Source organism: Stegodyphus dumicola, chromosome 5 (genome assembly GCF_044657685.1).
Source record: "Stegodyphus dumicola isolate Sdum_Otavi_A_Nest chromosome 5, ASM4465768v1".
NCBI classification, from domain to species: Eukaryota; Metazoa; Arthropoda; class Arachnida; order Araneae; family Eresidae; genus Stegodyphus; species Stegodyphus dumicola.
In genome coordinates, this window is record NC_140772.1 from 29,946,152 (window position 1) to 29,973,560 (window position 27,409).

General features: G+C 31.6%; 1 protein-coding gene across 2 annotated transcripts in view; it reads left to right on the forward strand.

Annotated features, from left to right (window-relative positions):
* The first annotated feature begins 2,878 nt into the window (after nt 1–2,878).
* LOC118187407 (homeobox protein PKNOX1-like) overlaps nt 2,879–27,409 on the forward strand; it is a 48,818-nt gene continuing 24,287 nt past the window's right edge. The window contains exons 1-3 of one of the 2 annotated variants that reach the window (XM_085816539.1): nt 2,879–12,244; nt 17,338–17,574; nt 21,924–22,095. In XM_085816539.1, coding sequence (XP_085672665.1) covers nt 17,354–17,574; nt 21,924–22,095 — 393 coding nt within the window. In that variant the 5' untranslated portion in view covers nt 2,879–12,244; nt 17,338–17,353. Of the gene's footprint in view, nt 12,673–17,337; nt 17,575–21,923; nt 22,096–27,409 lie in introns of both variants that reach the window. The other variant, XM_035357625.2, reaches the window with a different exon arrangement.

The window sequence follows — 27,409 nt, forward strand, 5'->3', positions numbered from 1 at the left end:
TGAAAATTTTGTAGGTATAACGCTGATTTTTGTTGTTTGACTTCTGAATTAGTACAGAAAACTGTTAAATTTATTTAATTTTATCTTGAAATAAAACACATAATATTTTTTATGTTTTTTATTTCAAGACTAAAATCAAACAAGAAAATTATTTGCATAAAGCAAAATGAATAATCTATTTCAACTATTTTTTTTTTTAACTGAGGCCTGAATTATTAGATTTACATAAATAGTAAAAACCTGTATTTGCATTGATGTTTGAAGGCTATATTATAAGCAGTTATAGCATTTTCCATTGCATATTCTTGTAACATAAGTAATTAGCACATCCAGCTAACAAGTGGAAGATCTGTGATTTGATCCTGGCGAGTCTACAGTTGTTCTTTAGTTTTCTTAACTAAGAAAAATCCACTAGCCTTTACAGTGGCATCCAAATAAAAATATAGTGGATGATAACTCATCCCTATCTAGACTCAGTCAGCTGGGTCTACTTGCTTTTTGAGGGTAGAAAATTACTTCATTCTTTTGTCATAAAAGTGGATAGCTTGTCTAGCTAGTGAGTGGAAGATATGGGGTTCAGATCCTGGTATGAGAGATTATTTTTTTTTCTTATTTTCTAAAGGTATCTACAATAATGAGTGCAATTAAAATTATGTATACAGTTACATTATATCAAGTAATATATGCCAATCTGCATGCACAAATTCATTACACAACTTTTAAAACATTCGTACAGTATTAAATTTTTATGTTATTAATTTTTTTTTTATTTCAATTAAAACTAAAACAGGGAACATATTTTTATCTAATTTTAAACCAAGACATTATTTTTATAAATTTGAAATAATGAAATAAGTTATGTAATAAAGAAATATCAATAAACAGTAAGCCAACATAATATATATATATATATATATATATACTTGCTTTTTTAAGCACATTAGGCAGATCTATATGTCATATATATTTACATAAATTCACTTACTAGTTTTACAAATTTATGTGCTCTTTTGTATTTTTTATTATCTGAATCAAGAGAAACAAGTTAAAAAGATTAATTTTTTTTTTTTTTTTTTGCCATAAAAGTAGCAAACAAATTGGATAACTGGAGTTCTTTTGTATTGGTATAACAAATGTAAGATAGAATTGCAGAAATTAAACTTGATAAATGATGTTCAAGGACAGAAATAAATTAATAAAAACATTTATGTAAGATGTATGTAATATGTAAATGTTTTATTATGTCATTTTTTTCCTTTCGATATAAATAAAATGAATGTTTTATTATTAAACTTTTTAGATAGTGTGTTTCATTTTGCATTTATAGAAGTTTAATATGAGAATAGTTTTTTTTTTTTACCTTAGTTGAGTATAAAACTAGGTAATAAAATTTATGAAAATAATAATAATAATCCATTGATTACGTTTACTATTTGCATTCTGGACAGTTTATACAGTAAGTAAGCTTTCTTAGTTTAGAATTTCATTTTCATTTTTAATAACATGCCCACTGCTGCTTTTTCAGGCATTTGATGCCTTGCAGTACCATGAAAAATAAAATTACAATGAAGCAGAGATCTGAAAATTCAGTAATGCAGAGTCAAAAACAATCTGCAGGATACTGTCCAATCAAATTCTCCAATGTCAAAATATTGGTCAGCCTAGCGCAATTTAAATTGCATCTAAGATAATCGTGTTGCTAAAACTCTGAAACAAACACTATTTAATTTTTGAAATTCAGAGATGCTTTAAAAAATCAGCAGGAAAAACTATATTATAGTATAATTTTTTCTTAAATCTCTCTCTCTTTTTTTTTAATTATTTGGCTGAACAAAATATGAATAAGAAGAGTTAAACAGAAAGTTAGGGCACACACATCATACATACACATCAGTTAGGGCAGTCCAAAGCCTTAGGCATGACATCCTTAAGGAGTCTTCAAGTGTCATCTTTTGCAATTTTGTTAATGAAAAGCAGTAATGTAAAAAATTATAGAATTATATTTTTAGTCCCCTAAAATTCGGAACTAGAGTCTGGGCAGTATACCTCAGTGTGGTACATGATGAATGTGCAACAAAAATTTACCACTCTTCTTTATTATCAAAATAGTACTTTATTTTATTATTGCTATTTTTTAATTTGAAGAAATTTTTTAGATAATATATGCAAAGCAATTCCTTTTTTCTTTCTAAAATTTATCATTATGAGATTAAAAATGTTTTTAAAACTGTATATGATAATTTTTTCTTATATTAATTTATTTAAAAATGAAATGGAGGGGGATATCAGAACTTGATTATATCTTTAATGTATTCTAGCAAAAGTTATTATCCTGCCGAAAACAAAAATGCACTGGGGAAGCCTTTTGTTTACTCCAATGTAAATTAATCCTTACTCCTGATATATTAATGAAAGATAAATTATTTCTGTATGAAAATAAATATTACATACTTATAAAAAGTAAAAGTAATTTTTTGAGAAAAGGTCTTGCTGGTTTTCGTCTGTCATGTTAATGTAATTTTGATTGAAGGCAGCTCATAAGATTAGGAGAAAGTAAAGCAAAAAGTTGTAAGTTCTGGTTCTAATTAAATAAGTATTGCTATCATTCTAATATTCTTTGAAAAGATTCTAATAGTCTTTGAACTTTCAATATATTTTCTATCATTATTATAAGTACATTTGCCTGCCAAGTGGTCTGAAATGCTGTTGTCATGTTTGTAATAACTGGAGTGCTTAGCCAAGAGATAACATGGCATTTCTAATAGGACTTTTTAGTTGAAAAAAATAATCTGATAAATAATGTAAAACATTGATATATTAGGTCGAGTTTCAGGTGAAAGTTTTTTTTTTTTTTTTCCCTGGAAATATATACGAGGGCCATCCAGGAAGTAGATTACGTTTCCGTCTGTGTCCGCTAGGGGCGGGGCTAGCGCGGCCATCTTGGGGTCAGAGCGTTGCGCAGCTCAGTCTGCATCTAGCCGTGCTAGTGAGAGGTTTGTGCTGTGCTCCGCTCAGATACTGTGACGGTTTGAAATGTCTGCGTTAATTGAAAATCCCGCGAGGTGCGCTCAGTAATAAGGTTTCTGACTGCAAAAAACTGTAAACCGATAGAAATCTATCGGCAGCTTCGTGAAGTGTATGGGGACAACATTACCACTGAAGGTGGAGTGCGTCAGTGGGTCATAAGATTTCAAAATGGCCGAACCAATGTTCACGACGAAGATCGAAGTGGGAGACCCAGCATAGTGACCGTCGAACTTCTCGAAAAAGTCGATGCTAAAGTCCGTGAAAATCGAAATTTCACAATAACGGAACTTTCTTTGAGTTTTCCACAAATTTCGCGAAGTTTGTTGCACGAAATCATCAGCGAAAAGCTTGGTTACCACAAGTTTTGTGCAAGATGGAAGGCAAGAAGAGGTAACGAAGTGGTTGAAGGCGCAGGCGGCCGAATTTTTCGACGAAGGAATTTCCAAGCTCGTACATCGCTACGATAAATGCCTTAATTTGTATGGTGACTATGTAGAAAAGTAGTATTTGAGTGTGGCTTTCATCTGTATATAATAAAATTTGTTTCCTATACTTTGTTTATTTTTTTATTCCAAAACGTAATCTACTTTCTGGATAGCCCTCGCATTTATTAGACTTGTACTTCTTATCTGAAGATGAAGATTATGTTGTGGCTGTATTCTGTGTAAGATACAGAAAAAGAAAAGTGTTTATGAATGAGGGTGCAAAGTGCTTTATTTGGCTGCATATGCATCGATATTTTGAAGTGTTTTTTTCATCAACTTCTTAATCTTCATATGAATCCTTATATTGTCATAACATGCGAGGTTAGATTATTGTTTCAACATATTTATTTTGTGTGAGTAAAATCAAGGAAAATAGTAAGTTTGGTTGAGGAAAAATAGGATACTTAAGATGAAAACATTAGCATGCCAATGAATTATAGAGAAATGTGGTGGTACCTAGTTCACTAAAACTGTTATTGCTATTAATTAAACAATTGCCTGTAAGTTATCTCTGATTTTCCACGCCTGTCATAGAGTTTCTAATATTACTGCCTCAGTCTCCTGCATTTTAAATAATAATTTGTAATGTATGGTTATATTCCTCATGCTTTGCAACATGAAAATTGAGAATCTTGTTAATTTTCTGTGGCTTTCCTTATTTAAGCTGTATTAAATATCTTTGAGATTTGTTTTTGCACCAGAGGGACTGTTACTCTCAATCCTGTCTCACTTTTTAAATAAAAATTTGGTTATAGCATCAATATTGTAAATTTTTAAATTCTATCAATGATGCTTATAGTGCATAGATTTTTATAACATAAAAAATATATTGCTGAATGTCTGCTTTTTGCATGATAATACACAGCTGTTCCTCGATTTACACGGAATATAGATTCCACACAAAACCGCGTAAATTGAAATCTTGGATTTTGCTATGTAAAACTGTGTAAAACGAAAAACACAAAATGTGAATAATTTAGTTATTTATTTACATAAAACAAAAGTTAGACATCTTAAAATAAATAAGGTTAGATTTCATTGATAAACTAACATATATGTAGGTAATAGAAGTACATATTTAATTTATTTTACGTTAGAAAAATATAAGATCATTAAAAAAATATTATAAGTTTAGTCACTGTCATCGCTCTCATGAACTATTAGTCTTCTCTTCTTGACTAGACACTGATTGACTTCTCTTCTTGACTTGACTTTTGCTAGATATTGTTCTTTCACTTTCATCACTGGAGTGTTCTTGATAAGATTCTGCTTCAATGGTTGATGAATTAGGGAAGATCTTAGATCAACAAGACTTTATAGAGAAACCCGTAATTAACAATTGCCTAGGTTTTTTTTTTCTCCTAAATCTTTGTAAACCTCCTCGTATTGATTTAAGCACTTACTAAGCTCCCAACATTCAACATTCGTGTCATATTGTAAAAAAATGATTACCTAATTTTCTTCCCAATTCAATTCCTATTCTGATGACTCTTGCTGTGAATGCAACTGGTTCAGATTGCTGTTTATCAGAATCATTGTCTTCATCATGTTTGTTTGTTTCATGAATCATTTTAACTAACTCATTCTCAATTAGTTCTTCATCAGCCACTATTTCTTCAATATCTGCCTGAGCTAAATTCTCAAAAACCTTCTTCGATAGCTTGGACAAGTTTAGTGATCTGAGAATCTTCATGTTCAGCAAATTTTGCTAGACATTGTTCTGCTGCATCCAAATCAGCAGATTCACTTTCTCTTTCAATCTTACGTTATGTAAATAAGGTCTTTATTTAAATCTCTCAAACCAACCATTACTTGTGGAAAAAGATACTTTGTTTTCATCTGACAAAATCGATGGTGATTGATTCTTCAGTGCTTTATAAATCTTTAAAGCCTTATTTGTAATAGCATTGGTATCAATTGGAATCCGTTTTTGATTTTGGTTTTCTATCCGTATCACCAATGCATTCCATATTTTCCATTGTACATTGTATATTGTCTTACATATGAAATTGGGCTTTTAAGGGATTTAATCTGAGCTAACAAACACAACTGATGTAGCTGACCCATCTCCAAAACCATTTTTTTCTCATAGGGTAGCAAGGTGAAAAATATGAACTGCAGGCACAGTGGAGATAGTCGACACATGGAACTGACTCCATTAGCTCAGAGCCTACCAGCGGCCGAGCGTTAAAGTTGATGAACACTGGTAGTTTGGTCCAAGGTTCGAATCCCGCGAACGGGCTGGCTGCATGGGCGTTTTCATGGTTTTCCCCATGTGTAACGTGTATACGAGCCAGTTTCCCTTAGAAAGTCCTCCACGAAGGCATCCCTCCCCTTAGGCAGATAGCCCTCGAGGCTTTGCCAAAATCACACGCGCACACCCATTGGCTCAGATGAACCCCAGTAGGAATGGCCTTTTACTGCTGCAAGTCCAGCTGCTACACTTTTCTAATAGAGTTCATTTTTTCTAATTGTCCGTATTGTGGCTTCATTCATGGAGTGAAATTTAGTAGCATCTGTTACTGTTTCTCTATTACATAGGCGGTCTAATATATTAAATTTTGTTTCTAAAGAAATAACTTTTCTTTTTTTTTCCAAATCTTTTGGCATTATAAAAACCTTCAAAAAATTACATAAATTATAAAGTGCCACAAAAAGTATAAATGTTAAAAATTTACCAGTAAACATTCAAATATGTAGCTAAAATTAAGTAAGCTTTGTTGCTAAATACTGATACTGCACTAGTTCACCTGAACCAAATAGCTTTGCTGTCGTGAAATACGTACATATTACGGGGATCCTCATCCTTGTTGTTGCCATCAGTGTTACCAAAGGAATGAGATTCAAAAATGACTTCAAATATATATATTTGTGTATATGCAGCCGAATATACATTTATACCAAGTTTTTGAAATCCGTTAATTTTTAAACTGTGTAAAAGCAAAATCGTGTAAAACGAGTACCGTATAAATCAAGGGATAGGTGTACATTGCTTACACCTCACTTTTCAAATAATACATGATGCTTATAATGCTAAAAAGTATCTCGAATGCTTGCTTTTTGGATGACAATGATTTTTACAATGCATTAATATTATAAAGTATGTCATTTGTTACTTATTTTTACAATCTAATAATAATGCAAATGCTTTTATATTTTATATTTATATGCATTATATAATATATGGCAAAACAAAAAATGCGGAGAAACCACAAACTATTCTTATGCCAAAGAGTGTCAGAGCTATATGAGCTAAACATAACAGATTGATTACAAATAGCTCCAACAAGATGGGTAGTAGTACACAGCATAAATATCAATGGTAGCGTTTTGATGGTTGTTTATCAACTGTGTTATTTCAAAGAACAATGTATCTGAGTGGCTCACAATGTTAATTTCACAGCATTTCTTTTGTGGGTTCATTTTAAGAGCAAGGTTTATTGTACATTACCTGCTGCAACAGAATAATGTAAGGCAAAAATATACAAGAGGAAATTGCAGGATTCCTGGTGTAGTGTTATGTTGCTCATGCACAGTGTTTCTCATGGACTGCAGGGATGTCTTCACAGAGATGACACTCATCTCTCACTTCTTGCCTTTAAAATAAAACAACACAGTATTATATTCAATGTGGAATGCTTAATACAGTTAAATGACTGTGCTTCAAAAGTATGAGTTCTCTTTTATTAATCCTCATTCCAAAACTTCCTATTCGTTTTGAGTCATGTGAGTCGTAATTCCTGCATTCTAGTTTCTTTTATTTAAAAGTTTGGTTTCAATTTTACTTTTTTTTTTATTTGCTGTGCATTGTAAAAATGTTTCCGTGTGAATTTAAATATGTGCAGCATTATTATAAATGTTTTGAATTTAGGTAATTTGCATCTGTGTGCATGGGAAGTAAGGCTCCTTACAGACAGTGGTATAAATGTCAAAATTGCTTTAAGCAGAGCTCCGTTGCTAGGTAACAAGACCTTGCTATGTCACAAGACCTAGTTTTGGAGTTTTGGTATAAAGTTCGAAGTTTTCATCTTTATGCCAACTTGGTATATGAGTCGATCAATTAGAGTGAACATGCGAATCCTATTGAGCAGGAAAGCTGTAAATACATTTACGCATATGCAAATTTAGCTTCTCTAATTGGCTCTAATTATTGTTAGATTATAAAAATAACTAATAAGTGACAAACTTTATAATATTATTGCATTATAAAATTCATTATCGTCCAAAAAGCAAACATTCGAGATGATATTTTTTAGCATTATAAGCATCATGTATTATTTGAAAGGTGAGGTGTTGTAAGAACTATACATCTATCCCTCAATTTTTATGGTACTCGTTTCACGCGATTTCGGTTTTACACAGTTTAAAAATTAATGGGTTTCAAAAACTTGGTATAAATATATATTCGGCTGCATATACACAAATACATATATTTGAAGTCATTTTTGAATCTCATTCCTTTGGTAAAACCATTGGAGTAACGAGCATAACTGGCGCCCGGGGAAAAATACCTTTCTGGCACCATCCTTTCCCCCAAAAAAAAACACAGTGATATGATGAAAATGTTGTTTGGAAACCATTTGATGCCCATCTGCAAGCGGTGCATGAGGCATCATATATCACCTTGCCCCCCTCGCTATGCCACTGGGTAAAACTGGTGGCAACAACAAGGATGAGGATGTTGTGAAATAATATGTAAATGTATTTCATGACAGCAAAGCTATTTGGTTCAGGTGAACTAGTGCAGTATCAGTATTTAGCAACAAAGCTTGCATCATTTTTAGCCACATATTTGAATATTTACTGGTAAATTTTTAACATTTATATTTTTTGTGGCATTTTTATAATTTACCCCGTCTTGCAAGTGTGAACGGAACTCCCACATTTTGTGCCTCTATGACATTTATATCACTGTCTGAATGTAGCTGAAAAGCACTTGTGCAGTTTCAGAAAATTTAATGTGTATAATTTAAAAAAAAAAAGAAAGTTTCTTGGAGTAACTGGAGATAAAAGTGAAACCTTAGTTTGTGAATTTAATTTCATTCGGGAGGTCTCTCATAAATCAAAATTATTTCGCCCTTACATGTTTGTGTAAAATAAATTAATTAATTTATGGACCTCAGTTGATTACTTATTTCAACTTTCCAACATTATTTTATGTACAGGTTCATCACACAAAACAATGGAAACACCCTCCCCAAATAAACAAATATTCATATGCTATAGTTTGCTACTGCCTTATCAGGGTGCTATCTTTAAGTAAAATCTTTGCATCTTCTTCCATTGTGCAAATATCTTCATGGGAACTAGAATCATCTTTCTTTCCTTCCTTTTCCTCAGAATACATTTTTTTTTCAACCACATTTTGTTGCTGTTTCTGCAGCTGTTGCAGTTCTTTCTTTTTAAACTATTTTTATGTAGTCCTATAGTAACTCCTCCATATATCATTGTTAACTTCCAAGCTCAAACCTTCAGACATAGTATTGTTGATTCTGCCTGCAATATAATCTGGCCATAAATTTTTCCAAACTAAATTCATGGTCCTCTCAGTCACTAACTGTCACACTTTATTATTTAGAACTAAATAAGTGAAACTATTTTATAGTGTTTCAGGAAGTCAGGGTGTATTATGTAGCACAGATTATCTCAAAATACCTTTGAAATTCATTTCTTGCTGACTTAAGTATTTGTAACTTAAGACACCATTTGTCATCAAAGAATTTTTTTTTTTCATTGTTAATTTGTTCATGCACAAATTGTTTTTGATTTGATGTTCCACTGTATTTCAGAGAACACAGATTCTTGCTTAAAAATTGATGTAATACGAGTGTTATTTGAAGTCCTTAAGTGTGGAAATAATATTTATAATTATTATGTGTTTATTTGTTTTAGGTAACTGTATCTTATGTAGATATAAAAAACTAAAAATGTGTGTAAAGAAGTTCTGTATGAAAAGAGCATTTTATCTCTTCACATCTTTTAGATAGGAGTAACTTAAAGTATGTAGAAAATTTGTAAGCATTTTGTTTTTTGTGAAAATTAATGTCAAAATCAATTATAAGAATAAATAAATCAGTTGTAAGAATGTTATAAAAATAAAAAATATATTGACTCTTTAATAATGAAATAAAATTAAGCATTTATCACAGAAATAAAATGAGGTCATACGAATCTGTACATTATCTGGCAATTATATATCACTTAAAATAAAATATAAATGTTCTGTTATTTAGTATTGACCACTGGAAGTCTGAAAGATGATCCAAACCAAAAAAGTATTCCAGTGATTGTGTAATTTACTGCAGATAAAATTCTTTAAATAGCAAAAAGTTTTTAGAAAATGCCATTTGTGTTTCCATATTTCAGTGAAGTAAATATTCTAAAAAGAAACAGATGTGATTTTCTGAAATTGCTTCCATTTTAAAGGCTATTATAATTTGCATACTTTTTGTTATACCAGTTTTTCATACATTTATGATAATTATTTATAGTTCTAAATATTCGTTTTAATTTTTAAAGACCTAGAATAGTTATATTTATGAAAATGTTAAAAGAATTTAATAGAAGTAAGAATTTCTGAGTTGAATTTCTCAATATCGTAGAAAATTGAACAAATGAAAACTTTCGTAATTACTTTGAGGAATCTTTAGAAATGAATGAATAATGTTAGAAGTAACTGTATAACGATCAATGGCAAAACAGAAAATTCAGGAAGTTCAGATTGCTTTTGGGAAATTATTAAGATAACCTATTGCTCATTTGAATAAAGATCATCCAAAAGTAAAAATCAGAGTCATAGCTAGTGTTTTCAGCACCGGGGACAACTGAAGATTTTACAACCCGTCCTATTTGCCAAGAATGGAAATCACTTAATTCTAAAATTTTGTAACATCAATTTGGCACCCCCATTTATGCTGTGCCCTGGAACAGATGCCCCATATAGCCATGTCCTTGAGTAAGATCATTTCATTCTTCTTTAGACAAACATTATAAATTTGTTAAAAGTATATCTCTTTACCTTTTATGTGAATGCAATTTAAATTAGCATATCATAGCAAATTTTGGTGTATTATACACATCATAAAGCATTTAAGGGGGGGAGGAGAACTTAGTTTTGCCATGATGTAATAATTTTTCAGTATGTTAAAAATGGTATAGATAGCTTTTAAATAAAAGTAATAAATTCAATAAACTCATAAACTCAATTTATTTTTACTCATTTCAGTGACAAAACTTATTATTTTTAACCATAGTGTAAGGTCTCAAAGAATATCATTTTTAATTTTGATGTAACAAAAAAAATCATGCTTTTACTGGTACTAAAACTGAGAAAGCCTATTTCTGTATTCTTATAATAGATAAATATCCGGAATTAAATTTTGGAAAAAAAAAAAAAAAAAAAAAAAAGAAAGCCCTTTTTCACGAAAAAAAATCATTTCTGCGAATTAATAGTTATAGTGAATTAAAATTTATAAATCATTTTCGTTTTTTTGCAATATAAACACATTTAATTAATATAACTGAAGAAGTATTCATAAAAACATTTTAGAATAAATAATAAAGTATAATTATTTGTAAAAAATAATCAAACATATTAAATTTTTCTGGAAACCTTTGGGTAAGCTGGAGTTCTTCAATTAATGGAATATTAATATTTATCAACTAAAGTTGTTTAATCATGAAGCTTTATTGAAAATATTGTATGTGTAAAGAACATCATGAAAAAAAAAAAAAAAAAAAAAAACTTAAAAAAAAAAAAAAAAAAAAGAACTCATGGGTGCTCCTATTACCTCTCTGCCTCCACTCGCGTCTGCAGTAAACAAGAGATCCATTGTTATTGTTAACAATTAGCCGAAATCCGAGTATGTAATCTGTGCGGCGAAAACACCATTTTTTTGTATTGCAAAAGATGCGTTTCTAAGAATAATGAAAAATGTAATTTAAAATTGCCTTTGACTTACGACATCTATAGGGTGAATCTTAAAACTAGCGGTTTTTTTTAGGGGGGGGGCTGTTATTACTAGGTTTCGTTTTTTCGCGAACATTTTTCTTTTTTGATGGACGGCGTCCAAGACAGCGCTGAGGTTTGCCTCACTTCGCTTCGCGAGCGAGATCCCTCCCTTTGTGCAGCCGTTGGATGTAGCAGTAGATTTATTCTTGTCAGCTGAGAATTTTATCCCATCCCACCACTACTCTAGAAGTAAATTAGAGACGCCCACCGGTTTCCGCGACATGCCGAAAGTTATTTTTTCACTAAAATTGCCCACCGCAAACGCCCGTGAGCGAAATTTAAATCCAGTGGGATTTGTATCCCGCGCAATTAGTGAAGTGTGGGACTGGGAGGAGCATCTGTCGCATACAAGCGACCACTCTATTCACGCTACTCGGTGTCAGGAAAGCTGAGTGCCGCTGGAGGACGACCCAAGGATGTAGACGAGCTCCGTGTGGGATAACTGTCCTGTTTCATTTCCAGTTTAGCTAATCCAAATTCATTTGTTTAAAATTTACGGGTGATATCTGTTTTCGTACGAATAAGAGGTCTAATGTTATAAGTTCTATTTTTAATCAATTATAAATGGGAAAAGTTTTGAAATTCTGTTTGGTTACACTTGTAAGGAATTAGATAATAGTGACCCTTTCGGTTCTCATATGACGTCAGACGCGTCAATTCTGGGGTGGGCCATAGTCAGCGATAATTGACGCCGCCATTTTTGACGAAGACTGACACATAGGTAAGCTGCCACTCAAGTGGTCCAATCTATCGGCTCTTGAGCTATCTTGTTAAACTTTTCGATGCGGTTGGTTATAGGTATATGTTTGAAAATCAATTGATTTTAACCTATAAAAGAAAATTTGTGGTTTTGATAAGATAAAATTAATATTTCAAATAATCGATAAGGAGAGATATTTGTATAGCGGTCTTTCTTTGAATAGTAAGACCGAAGAAAAATAATAATAAAAAAAAAAAAAAAACGCCGCTTATTTCATTTTGGACAGCTTTTCGTCAATCTTGAAATGTTTTTTTCATCAAGTTCCCGCGTGTTTTATTAGCATTATGTAATTTTTAATCAATTTAATAACTAAAAAAAATGAACCTTTTTGAAGTATCCTGCGTTTGTTGGGAAACTATATATGTATAGCGCAATTGATATAATGAACGGTAAGGAATTTCTTTTTAATTTAATGAATTTATTATTTGATATATTAGGGCTGGAAAAAAATTATTAGTTATGCATTTGTTTATGCGTAGTTTTTGTAAATTACAGAAAGTATTTTAAATAATTTGCATTATGCAATACTGAGTTAAAGATATGAAAATATTGATTTAATTTGTGGGTGCACAATAATGCTTTCAATTTTAGAAAATGAAATAAGTAACTCATGTTTTTTTTTTCGTTTTGACCTTTGTTTTTCTTAATTCCCACATATATTAAGTTAAAAATTAGAGCGTGTAAAAGATTTTAGAATTTTCTTTTACATGTACTATTATGATATAAAAATTTTGTGTGTATGTGTATATGAAACAATCATTAATTCTGTGGGGATATGCCTTCCCCCCCCATTCTGAAAATTACATGTTAATTCAGAAATATAGTTAGTTTTTGATTAGATAATTCTAATGCAATTGTTTTCAGTTGCCAAGTATGAAAGTTTAATCAACTTTGATTTTATATTACAAGTTAGAAAAGAATTTTGGTACTTTTCTGTTTCGGAGATCAGATTCTGAAATGAATGAATATGTGCATGTATATATTTATATATGTATGAATTTAAAAAGCATTCTCTATTCGTAAAAAGCAAATTTAAAGTTAATTAAATTTTAAATGAAATTGAATTACAAATAAGTGATTAATAATTTTAATTTAACTTTACTATATTCTTTTGAAACAATTTTATAGTATGTGTATGTGTGTGTTCGTGTGTATACACAGACATATATTCACATACATTCATTTCTAAATCCGGTCCTAATAACAGAAAAGTACCCGGAATTGCATTATTAGACATCTAAATTTAGCAATTCGTTTCTTGAGAATAAATGCATAAAAAATATTTCAGCAATTTTGGATAAAAGGTGAAATGATAATAAGAGTATTAAAATCTTTAATTGAAATAATTAACTACATCTTTTAAAAATTATCATTGTTCATACTGATCAATGTGATAAAACTAGTCAGAATTATTAGGCTATGCTGGCTGTATATATGTCCTTTTTCAAAATTCTTATACAGATAAAATAGTAAAAGTTATATTTACAGTTTGTGATTTTTTTATATGATTATAATTAGAAAACAACAGCATATAAATCTTAGCCTTAAAAGTAAATCACATAAAATGTATGACCAAATGATTAAGTTTATTTGTATAACTTTGGAAATGTTTAGTTTGAAAACATACAAAGGGATCATTTAAATAAAAATAAATAAATCATAAAAGGAAGTTCACTTTTATGGATTTGATGTTCAAAAGAAGTTCATTAATCCAAGGAAATCTTGATAGAAGAAACAGTAAAGGAATTTACAGAAACTAAAGGTTTTTGGTTTTACTAGATTAATTTCCAGATATAGTCACCAAAAGCAATTATCAGTCAACGTCTTATTTGTTTCCGAAGTTTCTGAAATGATATGTGAGCCTGCTTTCTTCTTTTGAGATTCATAACAAATCAGGATAAAGTAAGAGAATATGTAACTGTACAAATCTGGCATAAATTTAGTACATTTACTTGATTAAAAAATGAGAAACTTTTGGGAGTGGGGTTTAAATGCATAGTACAGATATTCAAAGATATTTTTATAATTTAAATCTTTGTGAATTTTTTATCTCATACTTTTGAATTTAGATGTAAATAATGCAGCTAAATGTAATATATGCATTCACTATGTCTTCCCTTCATATATCATGATCCTAAATTTTTTTTAGATATGATTTAAAGATTTTAATATTACTTGTGTAGTTCTCCTTCCACAATAATGACAAGTTTTTGGAGTTTTTCAAACTGGTATTGTTTGCATATACCTTTCAAGGCCATTTATTCAAACCTCAAAATCCTAGATAAGAATGCTGCCTACATACGATCAAGTCATAAATTTACAACTCCTTTTTTCGTGGGGAAAGCTGAAAAGGAGGGGATAATCCTGCTCGAGATTGTGAGAAAATGTGGGGCATCATTTAAACATCTAACTTGCATTCAGTTTTATATAGAGGAAAATACAAATTGAATTCTTTGAATGAATGCAATTTTGTAAAATGACAATGTATTATTGAACAATAACTGTGAGGCAAACAACTATAAGAATAGAAAGACAAATATTTATTACATCAACGAATTTGTTGTAAATATTGAGTTTTGCATTTAAAATGCTATGTTACATGTATGCTAAGTATCTGAGTATCTGAAAAAATAGTCTTAACTCAAATGGCTTTCAACCTTTTCACATCTAAGGACTGCTTTTCAATTGCGTTATGGTTGCCGCTTTTTTGGTTAATTTTCTAATGCCATAAACATTAAATTGCTTTTATTTGACTGGAAATAAGTCAGATGCTGTTTGAATAGTATTGTATAGAATGTGTGCTGCACAACCTACTCGAATATTTTTTTTTTGTTCAAACATTCATTAAATTTCGTAAAAACATTATTCATGCCTCTTCTAGCTTTTCCACCAAAATTTGCATTAGTGTAAATAATATAATTATTGCCTCACAATAGCCAATAATTTTATTGTTAAAATTATTCTTTTTAAAAATAGTACTTATCAAATCAAAAATTATTTGTGAAATTTTACCCGGCAGCCGCCCAGACGGTATAGTGGTTAGGGAAGCCTCACTGCGATACCGAAGGGCCTGGGTTTGAATCCCGGAGAAGGCACAGTTGTAACTGTCCATCCCTTCTTCCCTTGGGGGTTGACTCAGAGAATTCCTGGGAAGTACTGGCTAGGATCTGTACTTAGACAGTCTCAACCATGAGAGTATAAAATCAGTCTTCACAGGCTGTGCCTGAGTTTACTCGAGATGTTGTAGGCTAGGTAGGGACCGTACTGGTACCGTCTCGTCTTCCCCTGGGGCATGAGGTTGCAACATTGTAGATGAATAAGTGGGCAGGATGGTACTTAATTCCAATTGGCAATGTACCTTAGGACAGAAGTTGTCCCGTCACAAGAGTTGTCCATCCCTTCATAGGAGGCAATAGTGACCCACCTAATTAGGTGTCTCCATAATAAAGAGACCACCACATCTGGCCTTACTATAGATTAATAGACTCTGTTAGAAGACTATAACTGTTCAAAAATCTGCCATTGGAAAAAAAAAAAAAAAAAAAAGAAAAGGTCCACCCGGCAATGAAACAAAATCTAATATTCTAAATTTTAATTCCTGTTTCTGGATCAAAAATTATAACAATTGTGGGAAATAGTTTTAAAGCTTTATAGTTGGAAGTATCATAATAAATTGGATATAAATATGCATTTATCTAATTCTTTCTGCAATCATGAAAAACATTACAAACAATTGCTTCGATTTTTGTCCTTGCATGTGCAAATTTTTTGTCGTACAATGTTTTGATCATTTGCGATGTACAATCAATTGATCTGAAATTTGATTGTGGTTTATGGTGTGGAAAGCAAATAGCCCTTCAGCTAATGCTAGCTGTTCCTCGATTAACAATACATATTTCTTGACAAGACGTAACGACAATGATCGAACACCACCAAGTAAATCTAACTCGTTACATCACCTAATTTAGTTTACTCTGCATGCATTTTATGTGTTTTTAATTTCTTTATATTCACTATAATAATAATAAATAATAGGTAATATATTTTTACGATACATTTAAAATAAGAAATGCAGATGTATTCTAAAGAGCGGGACATTTTTAAAAATCGGCGGGATACGGGACAGTCCTCCAAAAAGTGTGACTGTCCCACCAGAATCAGGACGTGTGGTCACTTTACTGTTATTAAATCTTTATTTTTAAAATTAGAAGTGCCAAAGCCCTAGAAGAGACCATTAGGAAAGAGGATAAATAATAAATAATTAAAATTAAACAAGATGCAAAAGGAATTAATAAAAATCATTATGTTAAATTAAGGATGAAAGGTTAATTAATAAAACACCAGAATTACCATATTTTGTGTTCTGGCTAAGTTACTGTTTCACTCAAAAAATTGAGATCTGTGGCTGAATTCAAGCCATGTTTAATATTTTAGTACATTATTTCATGCTATGCATTTTTTATAATTGGAGTTAGTTTGATTTTCAAATTTTTTATTTACAAACTTGTGAACCTTTCATTAAGCAGTAAGCATAGCAGACGCAATCACAGTAGTTCTGGTAGGTCAAAATCAGTAGTTTCATTTTTCCAGAAAAAAGGTCTGAAATTTATGCAAGTTTTGTTTAGATGTCATGCTGTATATTGCGTTAGAGAAATATATGCTCAGTAAGAACAAATTTATATAGTTAGGTAAAATTTGTGTAGATTACTGTACTAACATGATATCAAAATGCATAAAATTGTTTATATGTAAACTTATCTGTACTGTATTTTGGATTACATCACTATAAAGTGGGTGCTAACAATGTCTCCCAACACCTGTAGTATAATGGGTTTTTTTTATTGTGTTAATAACTGAACCTTTAATAATTCTGATTATGTGTGCTTTTATGTTTATGTGTATAGATAGAAAACTTCATCATAATTTTGAGTATAAATATTTATCCTATATACTTACTGTGCTTTTCATAAGAATTTATAATTATTTATTAATGGTAATTCTTTTTTTTTTTTTTTTTTTATGTTTACTTTTATGTATTTCAATTGATTTTTTAGTTTGTTTTTACCAAGTATGCAGGAACCTTCCCCTGGAGGTGGGAAAACAGTGACTGGAATAAATCCTGATATCTCAGATTTTCGAGACTCTAACATTTCAATGATTGGACAGTGTATGGATGTTTCTGAAGCCACCTTGGCCAGTGGTGGCCAGGGAATGGTTGTTCCTCCTCAAAATGTTCCTTCGGATCCACAAACACAAGCTCAATTTGAAGCTGATAAAAGAGCTGTATATAAGTATGACATATTTATTTATTGATGGCTTTTATTAAAGAAACATAAAATGAATTTTTACTATTTGCATATTAACTAATACCTGACATTTCTGTGGTACCACAAGCAATAACATATGGCTAACTGCATATTTCACTTCTGCTACCACATATAGTTATAGTCTGTTACCTTAAAATAGGCATTCCAAGGATGTTTCCTCTACCTAGCTTGCCTTGTAACCACAGTAAAGATATCTGATAGAGGTGATCGAGTTGGTTTTTTATTTCTTCCCCCTCTTTGTGCTAAATTTCTATTTAGCCTGCTTTGGTTTGTAAAAAGTGCACAAATGGATGCTGACTAGAACTACAGTCTTGGATGATGAAGCAAAAATAAGTGTTGTGCGTGATGATAACAAGCATTGTGAGTAGTAAACAAAAATTGTTGGAAAGACTTCCAAGTGTCTGTTTTAAACTAACAGACCATATGTAGACAGCATTATCAAATCAGTGAGTTATATGGGCAGTTATAAAAGTAATCCATTTCAAGCCAATCCCTTCTTTCATTCTTGTAGTTTATCTGCATTTATTAATATTGCATTTTCATAATATGCTGTCTTGAATGATGCATATATATATATATATATATATATATATATATATATACTGTATGCAATTAACAAGTTTGGAACTACTCTGATATGCGCCCTCAAGTCGCCAAATTTCTCGCCAAATATTTTTGGCGAGAAACTTTACGCTGCCATATTACTATCTAAATTTTTTGTCTACATTTCGAACTTTTAGCCTAAAATGTCTCCAAAAACGCGGTTTTCGCACATGCAAAAACTACGTTTTGAACACACAATTTAGCTAAAAATCCGAAACAAAAACAAAAAATTTAGATAGCAAAAATGTAAAGTTTCTAACCAAAAATATTTGACAAGAATCCGTGTACACAGCGATATGTTTTAACTTAAAAAAATATCTACGAATGGCACAATGTAGGCAACGAACAAATCTACAAACTACGCACACCTCGCTTTAATAAATTAACACAACAACAATAAATTTCAAAGAATACCATGTACACAGCATCCTGTTTAAACTTTAAAAAAATTCTACGAATTGCACAATTTAGGCAAGGAAGGAATCTACGATCTACGCACTCCTCGCTTTAATAAAATAATGTAACAACAATAAATTTCAAATAATACCATGTACATAGCATTCTGTTTCAACTTTAAAAAACATCTACGAATTGTACAGTCTAGACACTAAACAACAAAATAAACTAAAATAAATTTCAAACAATTAAAAAAAAACAACAATAATGACAGAAATTCATACTAAAGAACCAATGAACATAACATTCTACAAAATAAGAACAAGAATAAAATAAAATGCACTTACCATGAATTAATGCGTTTTCGAATAGCAGAAATATAAATTTCATACCGCCTTTAACATGCCGCCACGTAACCACTATCGTATTTACATGACAGCCAGACACACTATCCAGAAAATTTATACTATAGTTCACAAATAAATAAAATCACAAATCCCTACTTCTATCATGCACTGCCATTAAAAATAATCTCCTAGACCCTCTTTCCACACTTCCAAATACCCACTACCCCTCAACAGGATAGCCACAATGATATTTCTTTTTGCTGAACTTCAATTCAACAACTACCATTTTATCTTTCCCTCCCATCTTCTCAGACACAGAGGCGAATCAACGAGCTCCAGCGAAAGATTTTTCAACGTCAACAAGGTTGCCATAGAATTCGCGCCATAAACCAGCGCAGAACACATATCGCCACATTTGGTAAAATTAGGGCGTATATTAGAGTTGTACCACAAGTTTTTTTTCACATTCTTTAGCATTAAACTTTAATATTGAAAACAGAAGGAAGCTTATAATTTCATGATAGGGCAAATCCCAGACATGCAGCATTAGGAATGAGGGAGGAAAAGAAACCAGCTAAAAAACAAATGCAACTAGGATAAATGTATAGTTAATAGAAGACGGCATCAATTTGTACTTGATTAACAAAAACACTGGAGTATCATTATTATCAAGTTACTGGCAATGGAAATGATATGTATTAGTTAATATATACTAAGTTTTTTACCATTCTGAAAACATAATTAAATGATGGCAATTGTCTTCTTTTAAGATGACCAATTCCACTGCAGACCAAAATTGCTTAGAACTATGACCCATATATAGAGCCATGAGTTATGGTTGTTAGGGAAGTTTCAGTGTATAAAATTCTATTTGTTTGTCTTTTTTCTTTTCTTTTCTTTTTTTTTTTTTTTTTAACTCAATTGCTTATTGAAAGAATTTGAAAATATGCAATTTACTTGCATATGAGTTCTCCTCAGGTATTTCCTTCTAACATTTTTAGCATATGTTTTAGAAATTTTTAAACTTTCAATTTAAAGTAGCAACATATAAGGTATAGATGGATGGCAGAGTATAAATCAAAAAGAATCATCCTGCTACAATAATTATAGCTAACAACTTAACTGTGCATATTTATGTGTGATACAGTATATAATCCATATCCAATGTGACTGATATGACAATATGGATAATATAGATTTTAAGTCCATTAGTGTTGAATGGCAATAGCTAAATGAAAACAATACTTTACCTCCTCAAAGGGGAAGCAGAGACTGAAAAGAATGAGGTCCAACAAATCTGGAGGCCAGGTGAGAGATAAATCGTTCATTTCTTTGGGTTGGATATGCATCATGTCTATTTATATTGTGTGAAAAGAAACTTGGGTAGTTAAAGATAGTTTCATGTGTTGCAAATTAAATATATGCCACTAGCAGCAGTTTGTGCTGTAATAATTTGCAACAGGAGGGTTGTTTTCAACTTATTCTGTTTGACATGTGAGTAGAAATAGCGGTGTCCGCCGATAACATCACGGCAAAAACATCGTGGCGAAAACGTCGTGCTACATAACATCGTGGGAGAAAACATCGCAGTTCTAAAACATTGTGGTACAAAACATCGTCGTAGAAAATAAAGCGGTTCAAAAACATCGCAGTTGAAAAACATCGTCGTCGAAAATATCGTGGTAAAAAATAAAGTATCTACAAATAATCATCGCATGACGATAACATCGCAGACATGCTTTTTTCAGGTTTTAATAATTGTAAATGGATATTCCCATAATGATTTGTGAGCGCAAGGTGTAAAGAAGGATAAATTTTACTTCCACATATTTTATTTACTAATAAATTTTTGCTGAAAACGTAAGAAGAAACTTAAGCATAGAAAATTAAATGTAACTTATAGATTATACTTTTCATGAAATATTACCAGTAAAAACTTTATAAAAATGATTTATTAATGGCCTTTGTTAGTTAACTATGTCGATTTAAAATTCTATTAAGTGCTATAAGTTGCATTAATTTTTTATGCTTAAGTTTCCTTTTTATTTTCTCAGCAAAAATTTATTAATTAATAAAAAATATGAAAGTAAAAATTATCCTTCTTTCCATCTTGCGTTCACAAATCATTATGGGAATATCCATTTACACTTATTAACGCATGCCTGAAAAAAGCATGTCTGCGATGTTATCGTCATGTGATGATTTGTAGATACTTTATTTTTTATCACGATGTTTTTAGACTGCGATGTTTTTTAACCGCTTTATTTTCGACGACGATGTTTTGTACCACGATGTTTTAGAACTGCGATGTTTTCTCTTTGCGATGTTTTCTCCCACGATGTTTTGTATCACGACCTTTTCGCCTTGCGTTGTTTTCTCCGCGACATTTTCGTCTGCGATGTTTTCGGCTGTAACCGAAATAGCAGTATTGAACATAACACTTGTATCTGATTTCATTGAAGTTATGAATATAATCATATTCGTGTATTTGCTTATATAGACTTTTTAATTGACTAACTTCTTTTTTTCATAAATAATATGCATAACCTAATTTTTCTGTCTAGATTGTCAAGAGAAAATTAATAAATAAATAGGGTAATTTTTTTATGTACTTGAAACTATATAATTTTTTAATAATGTAAAATAAGATGTAATTGATATGTTCTGTTCACCTTAAATTTGTATGTTCTTGCATTAAGTATATTTAATATTAACATCTGCTGTAATAGCATTTTAGCATTAAGGAAAAGTATGAACTGAACTGGCAATCATACTATCAGAATTATAAGTCCAGTTTTATATCCGTTAGAGAAATGCCTGTAGAAATGTTTCATTAATTAATAATTTGTGTAATGACACTGCGTTGTTTAGCTTTTTGAACTTGTTAAAAATAATATATGAAAGTTTTTTATTGGTGAATTAACAATCATGTGATATTTATATTTTAAATATGTATCTATTTTTTAGGCATCCTCTGTTTCCTTTGTTAGCTTTGTTATTTGAGAAATGTGAGCTAGCAACCCAAAGTGCTGAAGTCTCATCTTCTGAAAGTTTTAATATGGACATTCAAGCATTTGTGCAGCACCAAGAACGTGACAGGAAGCCCTTTTTTAGTGATGATCCTGATGTAGATAGTTTGGTATGGAGAGGACCAAACTGCCTTTTTTTATTTTTAAATGATTTTATTATTGAATTTTTTAAATATCTATGTGTTGATATATTTTAACTCTCATCAGATAATCTTGTGAGTCTTTATATCAGGAGTAATTTTTTAACAGAATTTTAATGTTTAGTTTAAGAACGTCACTTTATCAGTATTTCAGGATGCGTTCTATCCTAATTGGGAGTGCTTTCATTAACTGCACAATGTTAAATCAGTTGATGTTGTTAGCATAATGCATATCACAATGCTTTCTAACCGAAACAAATTGTAAAAATATGTAATTCAGCTATTCTTTCAGTTATGATAAGGCCTTTAAATTACTTTAATAAGAGGTGGTTTTTTTTTTTTTTTTTTTTTTTTTTAAAAACTTTATTTTTCTTTTAATTATTTTTGGTAAAGAAATACAGAAAAGTTTTCATTTTAATCTTGTACACAGCTGTACAGTATAAAATATATTTAAAGTTTTTCTCATTGAAATAGGTTTCCTTCCTTACATTAGCTTAATTAAAAGTCTTTTCAAATATATGGTGGAACACTTTAAACCATCTCAATGATACTTTCTTTTTCATCCATAGTTTTATTGCCAACTTGTGATTAACTAGGATAATAGCAAGGGCAATGGCCAGGGTTAACTTAAAATAACAGATGTTCATAATTTACATGTACTTTCTAGCCGTTTGTTTTGGAGAATAAATTTATTGACATAAATTAAATCAGTATTCAAAATTATCTCTCTCTTTCAAGTGTGCTGTCACTCCATTTTCTGTTTCTTCCTTCACCTATGTTTCTTCAAGATGCACATGCAGTTTGTTTTTATTTAAATTACTTTTGTATTATGATAGGAATTAAGGTCAAACAGAAGATTAATGACTGATGCTTGGTTTATTTTTAGGCTTGAACCATTTGTTTTTAATGGGATAATTTAACAATATTAATGTATTCCTGAATACATATAATTAAATTATATACTGTAGTGGATAAAATTGTAATGTTGTTTATAAAAGCAACTCCAAAATATTCTCACATCATCTGCTATCACTGATGTTGGCCCACATATTTTTACTTTCCCATTTGTATTTTCTATACAGAATTTTGTTTTATGCTGATTGTTTATCATTGTAATTTTTCCATTATTTCAAAATAAATGAAATTAACCTTTTTTAGACACGGCACAGTTAATTCCTGATCTAATTAATCTATTCTTGTGTAATTGGTACTTCAACGTATTTCATTCGTGCTGCTTGTAATCGATTTATACGTATATTAAATCACTTTTTGATCTCTAACATCAAAAGAAGTAAGAATTCTGAATTCTGTGGTCTTCTGTCTTCCAAAAGGAATGAAATATTCCATTTGCCACTTTTACAGACATATAAATTTCAAGAACTTAATTCAAATTACATTAGAATATATTTTTTCCATTTATGTACATTATAATTTCATATTGTACAGTCAATTTTCTTCTAGCCATGCTTAAAGTGGTGTTTTTGTTTAGAAATATATTTTACTTTTCCACACCATATCGTAAATGTGCTAGAATTCAAAACTACATTGACTTAAACATTATCACAAAAACAGGGAATGGTTTTTAACTTTATACTGTTCTAAGAACAAGCCGTTGCTGTTACATATTTGAACAAAGAAATGTTTTTATTTTTTAAATCTTCCCAACTACTGGTTATGTCTGCTGAAGAGCCCAAACAGTAATTTCTGTTATAACCAGATACAGGTGGAAGGGGGTGGGACACCAGAAATTCACCAGAAATTCCTGTAATCAGATTTACAGGTATTGTCTTGTTGCACTAACTGTGCAGATCTACTCAGTTTTGAGAGAGAACACCTTGGGGGCTGATCCAACGGTCTCCCACCCATCTTTTCCTACCACCAAACTCTCGAGAGGTCTTTCAGCTCTGCATATATTTTGATTGTCCCTTTGTTGCACAGACAGTATATGCTTACAGACATGTATGCCATCTCTGGGATTCAAACCTAGGCTCATCATTACAGCAATCAGCATCACTAATCACTATACTGGCTGGACAGTCCTGTGATAACCAGTAATACCACAGGAAGAAATATTGTGATCATATAGCATTAACTACTGACAATGAAAATTGCCACACCATGAAAACGGTATGTGACAAACATCGTATTTGCATGAGAGTTATTAAATGCTGGGATATGCAAGTGATTAGCATTCAAGTACATATACACTAAGCGGGCGTGAGTAACATCATCTACATTGTTTATAAATGGGAAGATTACACAGTTGATAATTTATTTGGAAATCACATTTGAATGTTGTTTGTTTGCTTAAAGGTCGTGTTATGCCTCGTGTAAGAAGGAGAAATGCCAGCATGTGCCAGAATTAGATCGTGACAGTATTATGGGCCGTCATGACTGAGGTTTATTATTCTGCATCATTTCTCCTCATTTTCATTGAAATCCCATGACTCTCAGGTGAATATGGAATTGATGGGTTCAGGAATGCCATGGCTGTGCAGGATCTCAGCAGCCTCAGTTTGCTAATGCCCAGAGGAAAGACATGGTCCTCTCATCCTTGCAAGAGTGTAAAGCTAGGTCTTGTACCCCAAGTCAGGGAACTGGCTTATTTGCCAGGACAACAAGTGTCGACATGGACAGTGTAATAATATCTGCAGGATCACAGACTTTCAGCATGGCAACCATTGTTTTGGCTTTCCTTGACTCTGCAACCAAGACAGGTGCTTGTACGGTGGTATGACGAAGATACTAGATACGGAGTGGCACGAGGTCATCTTTTCAGATCAATTCTGATTCATGCAATATCATGATGGATGTATCTGTGTGCAAAGACACCAAGGTAAACGATGTTGCCAGTTTATATTCGTCATCATTATATGGTCTCAGTACCTGGCTTGTTGGTGTGAGATACTGTTGTGTACACACCTGTTGTTTGAATAATCTGTAATGAATAATCTGTACACACCTCTTGTTTGAATAATCTATTTCATTTCTTCCAAGGCCTGTGTGATGCCATCTCTCAACAAGATAATGCACAGTCACATGTTATCCCTGCTGTTCTGATCTCTTTCGATACAGAGGATGTTTAGCTGTTGCTCTGGCCAGCACGTTCTTCATATCTCTCACTCGCTGAAAACATTTGGTCATGGGTTGTCGAGTGACTTTGCATGCCGCCATTACAATTGATGAACTCTGGCATAAGAGGTGAAGTTGCATTAAGATTTTGCTATTTGTTTTCCTTACTGGTGTAGCACTTTTAATGGCCAGTAGTGTATATTATGTTATATTATACAGGGTGGTCAAAATAAAATATGCCTGGAAAGAAATTGGAATCCAGACATAGAATATACCCTTGTTCATGAATGGGAGAATTTCCCTTTATAGAAAATGCTTGAACTGGCCACTAGTGACATTGATGTAACCATCGGTTGCTGCCATGTGTCTGCACATGTTCACATGTGCCCGTGCTCATCTCTTGCATGCTCTGTCCCAAGTTCTTTGTTGTGTCATTACACTTGAGTGAATGAGAGTTGCAGGTGCTTTAGTGACCAGATGAATGTGACACAGAATGGTGTTTATGATAAAACAAGGTGTGTTTATTGTCAAATGTTATGCAAAGCATAATTTGTGGAAAACTTATGTGGAACTGGTTGCACGAGAGTTTAAGAATGGAAGTGTTTAGGCAAAATCTCCAGCAAAGTCTGAGTTAAGGAAAGCTTGGAACAAAATCTGACAACATTGCAACGCCATTTATCTACACAAGCAGGTATTAAGAGATCATTGTGTCAAAACATTATCAAAAGGGACCTGCATTCGTATCCTTACAGATTTACAATTGTGCATGAGTTAAAGCCTCCAGATAAACTTGCACGTGTTGAGTTCTGCTGATGGTTTCTGAGGTGAAGTGAAATCAGGCTTTTGGGATCTTCAGTTTTTCATTTCTTCAGATGACCCACATTCATTCAGCCTGTTAGGGTATATGAACTCACATAACGTGTGCTATTATGCATCAGAAAATCCCCATGAGTATTTTGAAGAGCCATTGCATAATCTCAAGCTTGGTGCTTGATGCACAATGTCTGGATTCTACATCATAGCACGATACTTTCACCAAACTGTTAATGCTTACCAGCATCAGAAAATCCCCATGAGTATTTTGAAGGGCCATTGCATAATCTCAAGCTTGGTGCTTGATGCACAATGTCTGGATTCTACATCATAACACGATACTTTCACCAAACTGTTAATGCTTACCAGGATGTCAGTTTAATCCATTTGTGGATCAACTCACAGAAGATGAATAACTGTATGGATATTTTCAGCAAGATAGAGCAACAGCACATGCTACCATGACCACCTTGTCATTAATGCATGAAATGTTTGGTGAGGAGAGGACAGTCAGTAGAGGCAGTATAATCTCCTGGCCATCTCGATCGCCTAATCTCTCCCACTGTGATTTTTATCTGTGGGGCATAGTGGCCATTTCCAGTGTTTTCTGTAATGGAATGTTCTGTTCATCAGAAAGGGCCTTTCTGTATAAATTTTATAAATATTTTTATGGGCTGGTTTATTTTACCCACCACATATTTGGTTTATTATTCTTTTTTAGAGTGTACAGATGATATAAATTTTTAGACCATCAAACAAAATTAGAGGAATTATTTTACTGGGTATAAAATTTCACAAAATCAGATCTCGTAATCAGTGTGTGAATATGGCATGGCTAACAATATGTTAAATAGTAGCTAGAAAGCAAAACATTGATTTTTATAGAAATTAGTATATTTTTGCTTTTGTAAATAATTGTGGCTAAATTTTTAAAATGCAAGTTTATTATTCTTTTCCATTATTATGATATTTTTTTTTTTTTTTTCCTGGCATTGCATTTATTGACATTTCTTGATGTTGAGGGTGTGAGTAAAAGTAATCCACTAATATTGTTTCTCATGGAAAATTCATGTATAGAACAAATATACTTATGAAAAAAGAACCAGAATTGTTTACTGCCAAATGTTGCTGTAAAATGCCCACAGAAAATATAAACAATAAATTGGAAACTAAGAAAACTTTAATTGATTAATTTTAAAAGAACTGAATATGAATAAAATATTCTTGTTTATAGTAGCTTCATCTATAAACAAGAATCCAAAGTGGCTTTGTTTTCGGCTACAAGTATTGGACCGTGAATCTTTGGTTTCTAGGCAAGTACAGTAGAAGTCTGACAATCTTGTATTCAGTTGTTAGCCACTCTTTTCACCAGCATTCCTGCTATATGTTAGCATTATTG